The sequence below is a fragment of the Hippocampus comes genome, unplaced genomic scaffold (genome assembly GCF_001891065.2).
Source record: "Hippocampus comes isolate QL1 unplaced genomic scaffold, H_comes_QL1_v1.1 scaffold15, whole genome shotgun sequence".
Lineage (NCBI taxonomy): Eukaryota > Metazoa > Chordata > Actinopteri > Syngnathiformes > Syngnathidae > Hippocampus > Hippocampus comes.
Window position 1 is genome coordinate 318854 of NW_017805917.1, and position 16320 is coordinate 335173.

At 44.6% G+C, this 16320-nt stretch overlaps 1 protein-coding gene and 1 long non-coding RNA gene across 2 annotated transcripts in view; both read left to right on the plus strand.

The window, feature by feature from the left end:
* LOC109527581 (collagen alpha-1(I) chain-like) overlaps nucleotides 1–9720 on the plus strand; it is a 77599-nt gene extending 67879 nt beyond the window's left edge. Inside the window, exons 6-10 of the mRNA XM_019889593.1 lie at nucleotides 1997–2102; nucleotides 6331–6404; nucleotides 8956–9014; nucleotides 9100–9357; nucleotides 9403–9720. Coding sequence (XP_019745152.1) covers nucleotides 1997–2102; nucleotides 6331–6404; nucleotides 8956–9014; nucleotides 9100–9357; nucleotides 9403–9701 — 796 coding nt within the window. The 3' untranslated portion in view covers nucleotides 9702–9720. The remainder of the gene's footprint in view (nucleotides 1–1996; nucleotides 2103–6330; nucleotides 6405–8955; nucleotides 9015–9099; nucleotides 9358–9402) is intronic.
* Nucleotides 806–1981, plus strand: LOC109527591 (uncharacterized). Its single transcript, XR_002170550.1, has 3 exons — nucleotides 806–851; nucleotides 1677–1735; nucleotides 1810–1981. It is a non-coding gene; the product is annotated as an uncharacterized LOC109527591 (long non-coding RNA).
* Nucleotides 9721–16320: the final 6600 nt, after the last annotated feature.

Below are 16320 nucleotides of genomic sequence, written 5' to 3' on the forward strand. Positions count from 1 at the left end.
TTAATTTAATACCTTCAACTTAACAATAATAATAAAAATAATAAATCAACCATGATTTTAAACTATGTATTATCAATATTCATTATTCCAAACATGAGAAAGCATTCACCAAAAACATAACTGGAATCGAGCAAAAGGACTTCAAATCCCAAACGGCCAAACCCGGAAGTGAAGTGCCGGCATTATTGACTCCAGCTGTAACGCAAATTACTTGGTTCAAACAAACATTATAGTGCCACCGCAGAAACGTGACGACTGTGCAAAAATAACTACATAAAAGACACCACTGTTACAGAAAGACTGTACACGCTATTTAAACTGCCGATCGCGAACGGAACAAACCGTGATTGAAACTAACTGTGATGCCGCTCTTTATTCGTTGCGCCAAATGTCGCCCGTCAGTGGCAGACCCGCCCCCTTTAAAGCGCCAGCTTAATCCATCAATATGGGTTTCTACGGATGGAATTTATTTGATTCCTTCGTGATTTTTGCGGTCCTCGGATCCACTTTATGCATGTGGACTAGAGATTTGAGGCTCTAATCTTTCATTGTGTCCGAGGACCGGCAACCCAAGGCCAAGGACTTGACTCCCAAGGCCGAGGCCAAGGCCAAGGAATTGACTTCCAAGGCCAAGGCCAAGGACAAAGGACCGACCTTTGGTCCTCGAGCCGGTCCTCCCTCGAGCCGGTCCTCGAGGCCAAGGACCGGCTCGAGGAACACATCCCTGGTAGCCAGACAAGTGATTTAAGCTCTCCATTACTGCCTGTGAAACGACAGAAGAGAGACGGAAGCAGGACTGACAACAACGCAAGGTCTGAGAGGGGCTCCAAGATTAAACTTGAGTGTGCGTGGTGAGTACTTTCGCTGATTTGAAGTGTTTTCAGGGAACACAACATTAATGTTGGACATATTTGGGGTGACGCCGTGAACAATCAAGAGAAAAATATGCATTCTGACTCAAGTCACATTGGACCACACACTTCCAAACCAGAAGTATGATAAAAACGGCACTTTAAATCTGGACAAAACACGTGCATACGTGCAAAATACGTGCTCTCAACATATTTCATTTTTCATAATACACTTCTCAGCGCAGTTATAAAAGATCCATCCTTCAACAATAAAGGGCTTGAACAAGCAAAAATTAACCAGACACTGTGATGTTTTGTTTTGTGTTTTTTTTTTTTTTTAAATTCCAGTGCAAAGGGATCTCGTGCATAAAAATTACCATTCAAGGATGGCACACAATGGCTGAGCAGGAAACCAACATTAGGTTTAGGAATACATTTTGTGCATTTTTTTCACAATTATCAACTTACTCTAAGTTGTAATATTATTGAGGGTTTTTTTTTTTAATTTTTATTTTTGAAACTTAATCAAGGGGCTGCTCAAACAGTGTGCCAGCTGGGCAGACTCTGTGTGACTGTGGACTTTGAAGTGCATTGCAGTCAATGACAGCAATTTTCACTGAATAAAAGAATTCCGTCCAACGCCGGCAACATTAAGATTGGCAGGGAGTTATCTGCCTTCTTCTCAAGGACAGTCCAGGTACCTCGGGGCAAGGTATAGAGCCTGGGCTTCACCAAACAGTGTCCAAGCAGCCAGCTCTCCCACCATGTTCACCTGATGGAATTTCTCTCGATGTACGTTTACCGTCCCTTTTCACTGTCTTTTAGGACATCATCAGCCACAATGAGCATTCTCAAGGTGTTCACTGTTGCCCTTGTGCTGTTTGGTACGTCATCAAACTCTCATCTCCCAAGTAACAGAGGAAATGAAAAGTCACCATGTAACAATTTTTTTTCACAGGAACCAGCTGTCTTTCTGCGAAGATAAAGAGACAACTGCCATCCGATATAGATGTTCCACCAGATGGCGATGTTCAGTCACTTCCATTACCAGCTAGGTAACCACCTGGTCCACCTTCAGGACCACCTGGGGGACCACCTGGGTTTCCATTCTTGAAGCGAGGGCCACCAGGTCCCCCAGGTCCTCTTGGTCCACCAGGACCAACTGGACCAGATGGTCCACCAGGGCAAGATGGCCCACCAGGACCACCTGGACCAGATGGTCCACCAGGGCTAGATGGTCCACCAGGACCACCTGGACCAGGCGGTCCTCCAGGGCCAAATGGGCCACCAGGACCACCTGGACAAGATGGGCCACCAGGACCACCTGGACCTCATGGGCCACCAGGTCCACCTAGTGCACCAGGACTGCCCGGACCAGCAGGCCCTCCCGGGCCACCACTACACTACCCATATTGGCCTTTTGGGCAACGACCACCTTGGCCACCAGCACCTTGGCCACCTAGGCTACCAGCACCTTGGCCACCTGGACCACCACCATACTAGCCACCACCATCTTAGCCACCTCGGCCACCATTATGTTCAATGCCTGGGCCATTGCCACCACCAGCTGATCCAACATTTTATGATCCATCAGCTTAAAAACCTGGATCACCAGGGGGCCACCTGTTACCATGGATGAAAAGGCTGCCTGGACATGTCAAGCCTCGACCATAGAAAGGGAGTTGTTTTTATTCCAAAAGTAATCTTGTTTTTAAGCATTGAGCCCTAATCATAATGATCGTCGCGTGGTCGTTCATGCATAATTGCAAGATACCCCCACCCCACCACCCCCTCCACGCCACCTGTGTTGGATTCAAATAATAAAGATGATTTTTCTTCTGCATGACTTAGTTGCTTGAATGTGACCTCAACTCAGAAACTTTGTCCTTCATTTTCACAGACATGTTCATGCTTGGTGGTTATGGCATCAGATTGCAACCGCCTCCTCCCATATAAAGAATTATCATCCATATGTACATCTTCCACCGACCGAACTCAACTCAACTTTATTTGTAGAGCATTTTAAATCTGAATCAGAATCATCTTTATTGGCCAAACATGTAAAATAAGGAATTTGTATGTGAGCTATCCTCGTATTGCAATAACAAGCAACTACAACAAGGAAATATATGACATACAAGTCTAGAAAGACTTTCTTTCATCTAAGGGTACCGTTGTGCAGTTGTCCCAGCCAATGATAGCTGTGCCACAATTTGCAGAGTCATCAAGCAGAGATAAAGTGATCAGTGGTGCGATACAATACGATGAAGGTTCTGCAGTAGGTGCACCATTTTTAAGTGACTAGTAGCAGTAATTGTAGTGCAACTTGAGGTTTACAATTATGTAGAATGTCTTTGAGTGCTTTAAAGTATCTAGTGCTGTGGAAGATTGTAAAACAACCATTGTTGCCTACAAAGTGCTGTCCATGCAATAAAAAACAGTCAGACAATAACAAAGAGAGTGAAAACAATCAATTTATACAAATACGGCAGACACCATAAAACACTAAGACGTGCATGTCCAACTCCAGTCCTCAAGGGCAGCGGTTGTATTTGCGGTGTATCTTATTTTGAAGGCACATTTAAACATTACTATAGCGACCAGAGGGTGTTCCGGACAGATAGGCCGTTCCTCGTGTCATGATTCGTGCTAATTATTATGTTTAGAAAAAAAACACATACTTTTCATGCAGGTCATATCATATTATTTTGTTGGATTTATCCGCCACGCCTTTAAGGCCGGTCCGTGAAATCATTGACTGACATTAAAATGGTCCGTGGGGCAAAAAAGATTGGTGACCGCTGCTCAAAGGCCACCGTCTTGCCTGTTTTCCATTGCTCCCTGCTGCAACACATCTGATTGAAATGATCAGCTCTTCAGCAAGCTCTGGAAAAATTTGAAAACGATCTTGATCATTTGAATCACGTGTGTTACAGAAGGGGAGAATAAAAATGGGTAGGGCAGCGGCCCATGAGGACCTAATTTGTCCACCCCTGCACTCAGACTGCCGAGTCTCCTGTTGAGCTCAAAGCCATTGGATACAATTGTGTTTTAGGACATGTTTTGACATTGTTGCCGTTTTCATTGTAAATTCATCATGCTGCGTTATTTGCATAACTGTTGTTGGTGTCAACTACTGCACTGCTGGCCACTTTTAATTGCTTTAGGACTCGGGATCATTTGCACAATTGTCATTTTATCAGTTCTATCAGACTACAGGACACCTTACATTTCTCATTAGCTCTCCATACTTAATGTGTCCAAAATGTACATTTTGTTTGCTATCGTGTGAAAGTTGCTCCACCTACTGGTTATAAATTCCTGGTGTATGAAATGTGGCAAAAAACGATGATTCTAATTCTAATTCTCATTTTCATTTCAGTATGGGTGCAACAAAATGAAATATGTAACAAGTGAAAAGCTGTGTTTTATTTCCAGCCGCACATTGTAAATAACTCATAACTTAATTTTCTGAAATTATGGCCATGTCACATGATTATTTCAACGAATGTGTCATGGTATTGTGATTAATACTTACTGACTTAGGAGACAAACCAGTTTGTCCTCTCTAAAAAGCCACAAGAGCATTTATCACATACAACACCCAGTTCCTTGTTGCTCAGTGGATTAAAAAATAAATAAAAAAACAAAAACAAAATATGTATCAGCTGTTTGAAGATATAATAGAACTCCATAATAATAATAATAATAATAATACATTTTATTTATAAGCGCCTTTCAAAATACCCAAGGACACTTTACAATCAAAAGAACAATAAAACCACAGATAAAATTATAAATAATAAAAGCGATGAGTTTAAACTGTATATGCAATTTTAAATAGGTGGGTTTTAAGATGAGTTTTGAATATAGGAAGAGAGTCAATATTTCGGATGTCGGGTGGGAGTGAGTTCCAGAGTTTGGGGGTAGAGCGGCTGAAAGCTCTGCACCCCATCGTGCTGAGACGGGCAGAGGGTACACAGAGGTGGGGGGAGGCTGAGGACCTAAGGGAACGAGAGGGAACGCAAATTTGAAGAAGGTCCGACAGATGGGGGGGCAAGGTTATGGATGGCTTTGAATGTGAAGAGGAGTATTTTGAAGTTGATCCTCAGTTTGACAGGGAGCCAGTGCAGCTGTTGGAGGATGGGGGTGATGTGATGGAAGGAGGGGGTTCCAGTGATGATATGGGCCGAAGAATTCTGGACCAATTGAAGTTTATGGAGGAATTTGTTGTGGACACCGAGGAGAAGTGAATTGCAATAGTCAATACGGGAGGTGACGAGACTGTGGACAAGGATGGCAGTGGAGTGAGGGGTGAGAGAGGGACGGAGACGGTTGATATTGCGTAGGTGGAAATACGCGGACCGGGTTGTGTTATTGATATGAGAGTGGAACGATAGTGAGCTATCGAGGATGACACCCAGGCTCTTGACCTGAAGGGAGGGGGATACAGTGGAGTTATCAATAGTGAGAGAAAAACTGTTGGTTTTGTGTAGGGTGGATTTGGTACAGATGAGGAGGAGTTCTGTTTTGTCACTGTTAAGTTTGAGGAAGTTATGTGTGAACCAAGATTTAATTTCTGAAGAGTCTATTTAAGAGGATGGGGTGGGAAATAGTATCAAAAGCTGCACTCAGATCAAGGAGAATGAGTATTGAGAATAGACCGGCGTCTGCTGCCATAAGGAGGTCATTTGTGATTTTTAAGAGGGCTGATTCAGTGCTGTGACGGGGACGGAAACCAGACTGGAATTGTTCGTAGAGATTGTTATGGGTAAGGTGGGAGTGAAGTTGAGAGGCAACAATTTTTTCAAGAACTTTGGAGATGAAAGGAAGGTGAGAAATTGGTCGTAGGTTATTGAAGTCATTGGGATCTGAACCAGGTTTTTTCAAAAGAGGAGTGACAGCTGCAGTTTTGAAGGGGACAGGGACAATTCCAGTGGACAGTGAGGAATGGATGATGGCTGAGATGAAAGGAAGCAGAGAGGGTAAGCAGGATTTGACCAGGACTGTTGGGAGGGGATCAAGTAGGCAGGAGGAAGTTTTGGATTTGGAAATGATATCTGATATTATTGAAGGATGGGGGAGTTCAAAAGAGGAAAGCAGTTGACAGGAAGTGAGGATGTCAGGGGAGGGGAGGGGTACAGAGGAGCCCAGGTGTTGGTGGATTTTATTAACTTTTTCAATAAAAAATTGGAGCAGAGAGTAGCAGTTCCATGTACCTGCAGATAGCATTCCAGTGGCAGTGACCTTTTATGTGCTCTATTCATTTCAAAGTGACGCAATTAACTGATCAATTACAACTTTGCTTGCAACATGACGAAGAAATACTGCTTGGCAATATCCACCACAGAAACCACATGTCATTGTGTGACAACAAAAGAAAGTCAATTAAATGACCCACCCGAATGCACAAGGGCTCCACCTTAATGGTGGCTAGACAAGTGATTTAAGCTCTCCGATAACAACTGTGAGGTGACAGAAGAGAGACGGAAGCAGGACTGTCAACCACACAAGGCCTGAGAGGGGTTCTAAGAGCAAACTTGAGTGTGTGTGGTGAGTACTATCGCCATCCTGAAGTGTTTTCAGGGAACACAACATTAATGTTGGACATGTTTGGTGTTGCGCTTTGTACGCTTCAGGGAAAAATATTCATTTTGACTCAGGTTACATAGGACCACACACTTCCAAATCAAACTTATGACAAAAATGGCATTTTAAATACGTACAAAACATGTGCATCCGTGCAAATTTATTTTTTAATATTCCAGCGCAAAGGGCTCTCATGCGTAAAAATGACCATTCGAGGATGGCACGAAACGGATGAAGAGCAAACCAATATTAGCTGTATGAATACATGCTGTGCATTTTTTCACAAATACCACCTCACTTATACATGTTATATTATTGAGGTCGTATTTTTTTTTTTTTAGTTCGTCAAGAGGCCACTCAAAGAGTCTGCCGCCTGCACCCGCAGGCCACCAGTTGCCCATATCTGGTTGAATATTTTTAATGAATGTGTTTGACATTAATTAGAACTGAGGACATATAAAACAAGGTACAGAAATAAAATTACATGAAACTAAAAGGACAGTGGAAGAAAAACATTTTTAAAATTGTATTTTAGGAAAAATATTGAGCTCAATCATAGGCACTGGAAACGAAGCAACTTGGACTTGCAAGCATTCACATTAGGGCATACTCCAAATAAATAACTTCTAAAAATCTTCAATGATTTTTTTTTTTGCAGCCCAAATGGCTAACATTGAAACTTCTGGACCCAAGTGTTCCATCTTAATGTCTTTGAGTCTGTGCAAAAAAATCATCTCTCCCAGTGACAAAGCTTGCTGTGGTGACATGCTCCACTTTGTCAGCCTCATTATCCTGACAATTGCACAAAAAAAAACAACATTGCAATTAATCATTGGCAAGACAGAAGTAAGCACAGTAGAGTGCACACCTTGGGGGAAAAACTCTCTCCATACTTCCGGATACATGACTGGAACAAGAGGGGGCCAAAGTACTCACGCTGTGGAGACAATGGATGGTGCTTTATAAACAAACAAAACGAAACTTACATACCGCTTTTCTTTTTGACAGTAATTTTTCCATTAAATTAAAAAAGTCACAAATCAAAGTAATGTTACAACACACGCACACACACACACACACACACACACACACACACACACACACACACACACACAGACACACGCTTTCTGGAGGAGTTTGGTCACTGTTTCTCCATCTTTGTTCAATGAAGATTTATTATTATACATAACTGCCTAATTATATTTTGATGCATTAATGCGTTACCCACTATCATGAGGCAGAGCTTAAAATAATGATCAATAACACTTTCGGATTCTGAAAAAAAAGAAACAAAACCCATTTATGACATTGAGCATTTTTTTTTGTTTCTTTGGGGAGCCACTCACACTGCTTGTTTATCAATAAATTATTTTGCGATCAAAAGCCATTTCGAAATGTTGCTTCCCTGCTTCATAGAATAGAACCCCTGTTCAGATATTAGCGTCATGGAAGTGAAAATATGAGCACCAAAGTCTCTGTTCTTCTTGACATGCTTGTTTTCAAAAAAAGCAATTTTTCTCCAAAGTTTGTGAGAAGCAAGTGAATTTTAAAAAATTGTGCTATGTTCTCCTGCTGATTACTAAAGAACGGAAACAGATAGAAAGGTAGAATCAAGATTTTATGTCCAATGGTTAACCCAAAAGATTCATGAAAAATTGGTGATATACTACCAGTAAGCATTTTCCACAACAAATGGGGGCTGGTCCCACAAAAAAAGTATTTTAAATCTGTAAAAAACTAATTGCAGAGGTGCAGGGTTCGATTCTGGCGCCGGCCTCCCTGTGTGGAGTTTGCATGTTCTCCCCGTGCACTTCCATTTCCTCTCACATTCCAAAAACATGCGTGGCAGGTTAATGGAACACTCTAAATTGTCCCTCAGTGTGATTGTGAAATCGGATGGGTGTTCATCTCTGTGTGCCCTGTGATTGACTGGCAACCGGTTCAGGGTGTCCCACGTCGACTGCCCGAAGAGAGCTGGGATCGGCTCCAGCACCCACCTCACGACCCTTGTGAGGATAAGCGGATTGGAAATTGGATGGATGGATGGATGGATGGTTGAAAAAACTAATCTCCAAATAAGTGAGGAACCGTGAAAATGCTGAGCGTCCACTGAGTTCTACAATGCAAACCTTTGTTCACAAATGGTTTGTGAAGTTGAAGGCTTTTGCACGGTGAGTCTCTGTGTGACCGTGGACTTTGAAGTGCATGATTGGTGCTGGCACCATGTTCGTCAATGACAGAATAATAAATGAGCAATTAGCGACTCAAAAAAAAAAAAAGAAAAGATTTCCTGAAAAGTAGTGGTTTCGATAAATATGAGAATTCCGTCCAATGGCCACAACATGAAGATTGGTGGAGACGAATCAGCCTTCTTCCCACGGGCGGTCCAGGTCCCTCGTGGCAAGGCATGGGCCTCAACAAACTGACAGTGTCCAAGCAGCCAACGCTCCCACCACGTTCACCTGATGGACTTTCTCTCGATATACATTTACCGTCCTTTTTCACTGTCTTTTAGGAAATCATCAGCCACAATGAGCATTCTCAAGGTGTTCACTGTTGCCCTTGTGCTGTTCGGTAAGTCATCCAACTCTCAACGAGCAAGTAATAAAGAGCCAGTGAAAGGTCTCCATCTAACAAAGATGTCAACTCTTTATCACAGGAACCAGCTGTCTTTCTGCTAAGATGAAGAGACAGTTGCCATCCAATGCAGCTTTTACCCTAGATGACAATAGTCCACCTGGAACACCTCCAGGAAGTCCACCTGGATCACCTCCAGGACCACCTGGGGGACCACCTGGATCACCTCCAGGACCACCTGGGGGACCACCTGGTCTACCAGGTCCCCCTGGTCCAGCAGGACTAACTGGACCACATGGTCCACCAGGGCCAGATGGTCCACCAGGACCACCTGGACCAGGTGGTCCACCAGGGATAGATGGCCCACCAGGACCACCTGGAATAGATGGTCCACCGGGGCCAAATGGGCCACCTGGCCCACCTGGACTAGATGGGCCGCCAGGCCCACCTGGAGCAGATGGGGCACCAGGACCACCTGGACCAGATGGTCCACCAGGCCCATCTGGACCGCCTGGACCAGCAGGACCATCTGGACCACCTGGACCACCAGGTCCACCTAGTGCACCAGGACCACCCGGACCACCAGGTCCTCCCGGGCCACCACTACACTACCCATATTGGCCTTTTGGGCAACGACCACCTTGGCCACCAGCACCTTGGCCACCTGGGCCACCACCATATTAGCCACAACCATCGTAGACACCTGGGCTACCACCATGTACAATACCTGGGCTACTGCCACCACCACATGATCCAACATTATATCATCCATCGTCTTCACAACCCGGATCACATGGGGGCCCCCTGTTACCATGGATGAAAATGGCCCACCTTGCCAGCCTTGCCAGGGTATACCATCACTAGGACCACATTTTATTTCATATCATAATTAGCCACCCAGCAAAGAGCAGCCAACAGTGCAGCACCTGTTGTCCTGTATAAAAAATACCCACCTGAACACTAAATTTTCAACCTGCCCCACGACTCTTCCAACCTGGACCAGCACCCTGCAACCTGGACCACTGCCTGGACCATCTCTTCCTCCTGATGCAAAAAATATTCTAGAACACGACCTTTCAAACTTGGACTACCATCTTGGTCCCCAACAAGACCTCCCGAGCCAACCCCAGTTACTCCGGATGAAAACGACCCACGTCAACCACCACCTTGCTCATTCAGACAACCCATTTGTGGTTAGAGACACAGCCACCTTGACCACCAAAATCCAGTTCACCACCTGGACTACCTGGACATGTCAAGCCTAGACCATAGAAATGGAGTTGGTTTTATTCCAATATAAATTGTGTCCCTAAGCATTGAGCCCTAATCGTAATGATCATCGTGTGGTCGTTCCTGCATAATCGCAAGATACCCCCACATCTTTGCCACCTGTCTTGGATTCAAATAATAAAGATGATTTTTCTTCTGCATGACTGAGTTGCTTGAATGTGACCTCAAAGCAGACATTCTGTCCTTCATTTTCACAGACATGATCATGCTTGTTGGTTATGGCATCAAATTGCAACTGCCTCCTCCCATATAAATAATTATCAACTCAACTTTATTCATAGAGCATTTTAAATCTGAATAAGAATCATCTTTATTGGCCAAATATGTAAAATAAGGAATTTGTGGATGAGCTTTCCTTGTATTGCAACAACAAGCAACTACAACAAGCAAAGATATGACATAGAAGTCTAGAAAAACTTTATTTAATGTAAGGGTATCATTGTGCAGTTGTACCAGCCAATGACAGCTGTGGGACAATTTCCAGTCATTGAGCAAAGATAAAGTTATCAGTGGTGCGATTCTATACTATGATGGTTTTGCAGTTGGTTCACATAACTATTGCACCATTTTTAAGTGACTAGTAGCAGTAATTGTTGTCCAACGTGGGTGCCCAACCGTTTTTGAATGACGATCGACTCTTCGATCAACCAACTCCCGTGATCGACCCGTTACCGCACACACGCGTGCACTTACACACGCATGCCATGATGAGCAAAGGTTCTCACGGCCCCTTAGATGAACGAAAAAGAAAAATAAAGTAGACACAAGAGTTTGTGGCTGTGTGAAAAGGAAATTTGTTCCAACCTTTGTCAAGACCTGACGAGAAGGCATGGGACGCACTTTTGCAGCGTGTTAACTATCGTAGCGCATGTGTACCATTTTTAAATGCTTCTCTTGGCCCTCCAGATCCCCATTTTTGGTTTCCCAATAAAACTCTAGTCTCACCAACATTCTCAATACGCTCGCTCCTGTCAAGTCCCGCTCTGTCTTTTTTACTCGGTCTGCCCCCTGGTTCACCCCTTACCTCCGTTCCATTAAATCCAAAACTCCGCAGCTAGAGAGACGCTACGGGAAAACCGGGCTCACTGTTCACAAGGGCGTCTACACAGCTCAACTATCCAACTTAAATCACAGTACTACTCTGGACTCACCTGCTGTAATATTGGAAATACTAAGGCTCACTTTTCTCTCTGTAACAATATCATTCAACCCACTGTCTCCCACCCCCCAACACACACACACGCAATTTTATTCCTCTGACACCTGCAACGCTCTGCTCCTATTTTTCAGTGACAAAGTCAATAAAATCCACCAGCACCTGGGCTTCTCTGTTCCCTTCTCCTCCTCCAACCTCCCAAGCCCTTGTCAACTATTATCCTCTTTCGAACTCCCCCATCCTCAATAATCTCAGACTTCATACTCAAATCCAAGACTTCTTCATTTCAGTGAGACCCCCTCCCCATAGTCCTGGTCAAATCCTGCTAACCCTTCATCTCAGTCATTTTTCATTCTTCATTGTCCACTGGAATTGTTCCTGTCCCCTTCAAAACTGCAGCTGTCAATCCAATCCTGAAAAAAACATGTTCAGATCCCAATGATTTCAATAACTTACTGGTTTCTCACCCTCCTTTCAAAAAAAGTGTTGCCTCTAAACTTCCCTCCCACCTCACTGATAAAACAGTTTCTACGAACAATTCCAGTCTGGTTTCCGTCCCCATCACAGTACAGAAACAGCCCTCATAAAAATCACTATTGACCTTCTCATGGCTGCAGACTCCAGTTTAATCTCCATCCTTATCCTCCTCTGAGTGCAGCTTTTGACACCATTTCTTACCCCATCTCCTTAATTGACTCTGCACCATAGGCATCACCCACACACCCCTACACTGGTTTCACAGTATCTCACTGGCTGCTCTCAGTTCATCCACCTCAATTCCTCCACTTCAAAGTCCTCCCCGTCTTTTGGTGTCCCCCAGGGCTCTGTCCTGGACCCCTCCTCTTCATTATCTACCTTCTCCCCCTTGGCAATATTTTCTGTAATTTTGGTATACGCTTTCACTTCTTCGCGGATGACACCCAGCTCTACCTTTCCAGCAAATCTGACGTTCCCTCCCAACCTCCTCCCTCTCAAGCTTCTTCTTTTCCATTCGGCTTTTCCATTCAGGGGTTGCCACAGCGAATCAGTTGCCTCCATCTAACCCTGTTTTGTGCATCCTCTTCTGTCACACCAGCTACCTTCATGTCCTCTTTCACTTCATACATAAACCTCCTCTTTGGCCTTCCCCTCGGCCTCATGCCTGGCAGTTCAAAACCCAGCATCCTTCTCCCAATACATTCACTCTCTCCTGTGGACATGCCCAAACCATCTCAGTCTGGCCTCTCTGACTTTCTCTCCAAAACCTCTAAGATGTGTTGTCCCTCTGATGTACTCATTTCTGAGCCTATCCAAACTGGTCACTCCCAAAGAGACCCTCAACATCTGCATCTCTGCTACCTCCAGCTCTGCCTCCTGTCGTTTCTTCAGTGGCACCGTCTCCAGTCCAAACAGCATGGTTGGTCTCACCACAGTTTTATACACCTTTCATTTCATCTTAGCTGAAACTCTTCAATCGCACATCACACCTGCCACTTTTCTCCAGCCATTCCAGCTTGCCTGTGCATACTTCTTCACCTCTTTTCCACACTCTCAATTGCTTTGGACAGTTGACATCAAGTACTTAAAATCCTCCCACATTTTTATATCTTCTCCCTGTAACCTCACTCTTGTACTTGGGTCCCTCTCATTCACACACATGTACTCTGTCTTGCTGCGACTGACCTTCATTCCTCTCCTTTCCAGGGCAAACTTCCACCTGTTTCCTGCTTTCACTACAAATGACAGTCATCTGCAAACTTCATAGTCCATGGAGAGTCCTGTATCACCTCATCTGTCAGCCTGTCCATAACCATAGCGAATAAGAAGGGGCTCAGAGCTGACCCCTGGTGAAGTCCCACCTCCACCTTGAATTCCTCCGTCACACCTACAGCACACCACACCACTGTCTGACAGTGATCATACATGTCCTGTACCGCTCTAACATACAGTACTTCTCTGTCACCCCAAACTTCCTCATACATACCACAGTTCTTCTCTGGGCACCCTGTCATATGCTTTCTCCAGATCTACAAAGACACATTTCAGTTCCATCTGACCCTCTCTGTACTTCTCTATCAACATCTTGGAAGTAAATATAGTCAAACCTCGGTTTTCGAACGTCTTTATTCTCGACCAAATCGGTTTGTTGAGTGCGATGTATGCCACTGGCACTGTTGTTTCATGTTTGGAACTATGTTATGTGGAAGGATACCATGTTCTGGGTTCATGTAAATAAAAGTGGGTGGAGCTTCCCTGCAGTTCGCTTCTGACAGTGATGGTGCGCTAAGGCACATCGAGCGTTCAGCAAGGCAGTGGTAGCGACCATACTGAAAAATAGAAAATGTCTCAGTCTTGTGCCTTGAACCAAGTGTAGTCACCCGAATTGATGTCTACACAAAACCAGCGAGAGACTTCCGCGCAAGAAGGATCAACATGGTTTATGACCAAAAATTTTGCGTTTTTTTATGCCTCGGATTACGACCGAAAATCGGTTCTTGACCAAACTGAACACACTTGAATGCGTCACTCAACTCCTCTTGCCTTCCTTACACGAGGAAGTGATGCTTCCTCGGGTAGACAAGGAAATGATGCTTCCTCGTGTAGCGTTCCAATGTGAGCGGACATGTTCAATAAAGATTTTTTTGAAAAGCATAGTATTTGTATAGATCTACGCAAATTGGACTGTTATTTCTGCATTGTGTATGAGCCCCTAATCATGTCACCAAAAAAACAAGTGGAAGTCGTAAAGCTGGTGAAAAAAAGAGGAAAATAGCGCGCAAAACTATTTTATTTTAAAATGAATGCGAATGCGAAATATGAATCAGGTGTACGTGTGTTGGCTAAGGAGTTCGGCATGCCGAAATCGACGATCAGCAGCATCCTAAAAAAAAAAGACCATCTTAAGTCAGTGATGTGTTTTGCAAACAAATATTAGAGGAACTGGAGAAACTTTTGTTTATTTTCATAAATGAGAAACAGCTAGCAGGGTATTCTTCAGGTAGTAGTCTTAGCCAAGATACGATTTCTGGCAAAGCAAGACAATTGAATGGAGATTTGATAAATACGAACGTAGCATTGCTCCTGAAGAGTTTGATTTTAAAGAAGCAGAGGATGGTTCGAAAAGGTTCGGAAAAGAAGTGGGATACACTCCGCGATTCGTCATGGGGGGGGCGAGGTGAATGGCTCCTAAGTCCCCTCGAGCTAGTGTCTCCATTCCTGTAGTGTCAAGACTACTGCCAACAGTTCCCGGTTTCCCACGTCATAGTTCGACTCGGCGGGACTGAGGCGACGAGAGAAAAAGGCGCAAGGGTGGAGTCTCTGGTCTACTGGGGAAGGCTGAGAAAACACCGCCCCCACTCGTGAATCCGAGGGGTCCACTTCTACGACAAAAGAACAGTCAGAGTTTGGCTGTTGCAGAACAGGTGGGTTCATAAAAGCCTTCTTTAATTCCGTAAACGCCGAGTCGGCGTCAGACTCCCACTTAAACGGAACCTTGATTGAGGTCAACCGGTTTAACGGAAGTGCTTTCTGGCTGTAATAGAAAATAAAACGTCTGTAAAAGTTAACGAAACCTAAAAAATGTTGCAGCTGTTTATGGTTGGTGGGTGTCGGCCATTCCACCACCGCCTTAATTTTGGCGGGATCGGCTCTCAGTTGACCCCTCTCTATGATACACCCGAGAAACGACACTCAACATGAAATTCACACTTCTCGGCCTTGACAAAAAGCCTATTCTCTAACAGCCATTGCAATATGAGCCTGACGTGCTGTTTGTGTTCCTTAAGTGTCCGCGAGAAAATCAAAATGTCATTGAGATAAACAAAACAAAACACATTCAATAGGTCCCTCAACACATTGTTGATGAGACTCTGAAAAATCGCGGGGGCATTCGTCCATCCGAAGGGCATGACTAAATATTCAAAGTGGGCTAAGGGAGTCTTAAAAGCTGTCTTCCATTCGTCCCCCTCCCGAACCCGAACCAGATTATAAGCACTGCGTAGATCTAATTTTGAGAAGATGGTGGCCGATTGAAGGGGAGCAAATGCGGAATCTAACAGTGGAAGTGGATACTTATTTTTAATGGTGATTTCACTGAGTCCCCGATCGTCCACACACGGCCGCAATGACTTGTCCTTTCTCTCAACAAAGAAAAATCCAGCACCCAACGGTGATCGGGATGGTCTGATAAGACCTGCAGCGAGCGAGCTATTGATATACTCCCGCAACGCCTCTTGTTCAGGATGAGAAACCTGATATAGCTGGGAGCTCGGCAGCGGGGCAGGTCGATGGCACAGTCGTAAGGCTGGTGCGGTGGCAAGGACTGGGCACGGTCTTTGCTAAAAACCTGTCAAAAATCATGATAAGAACTAGGTACTCCATCTAAGCAAATGGCTTCAGGGGGCTCATTGCGAGAACGCCCGCGCCCCCCCCACGGCCGACCGCAAACAATGCGCGTAGCAAAACGGACTCCAGTTTTCAATTGCAGGACGATCGCACAAAATTACTGGATTATGGGTTTTAAGACAAGGTAAACCGAGAATCACTGGGACGGCTCGGCACTGCATCAAATAAAACCTCCTATGCTTGACATGATTGCCTGATAACTTGAGCTTTACGGGATCCGTAATTTGTTTCACCACCGCCAGAAGTCGCCCATCGAGATCATGAACCCGTTTTACTTGGTCCAACTCCTCTATGGAGGAACCTATTTCAGAGGCTATGCCGATATCGATAAAGCAATCATCGGCCCCCAATCTACTAGAGCCCTGATCAGCAGAACCTGGTTGAGATGTCATCAAGCAATTGGCGACCCGATGCCCTTGTTGGCCACAGTAGAAACAGACCTGGTCGTGGATCTGGCGCCGTCTCTCCTCCAGT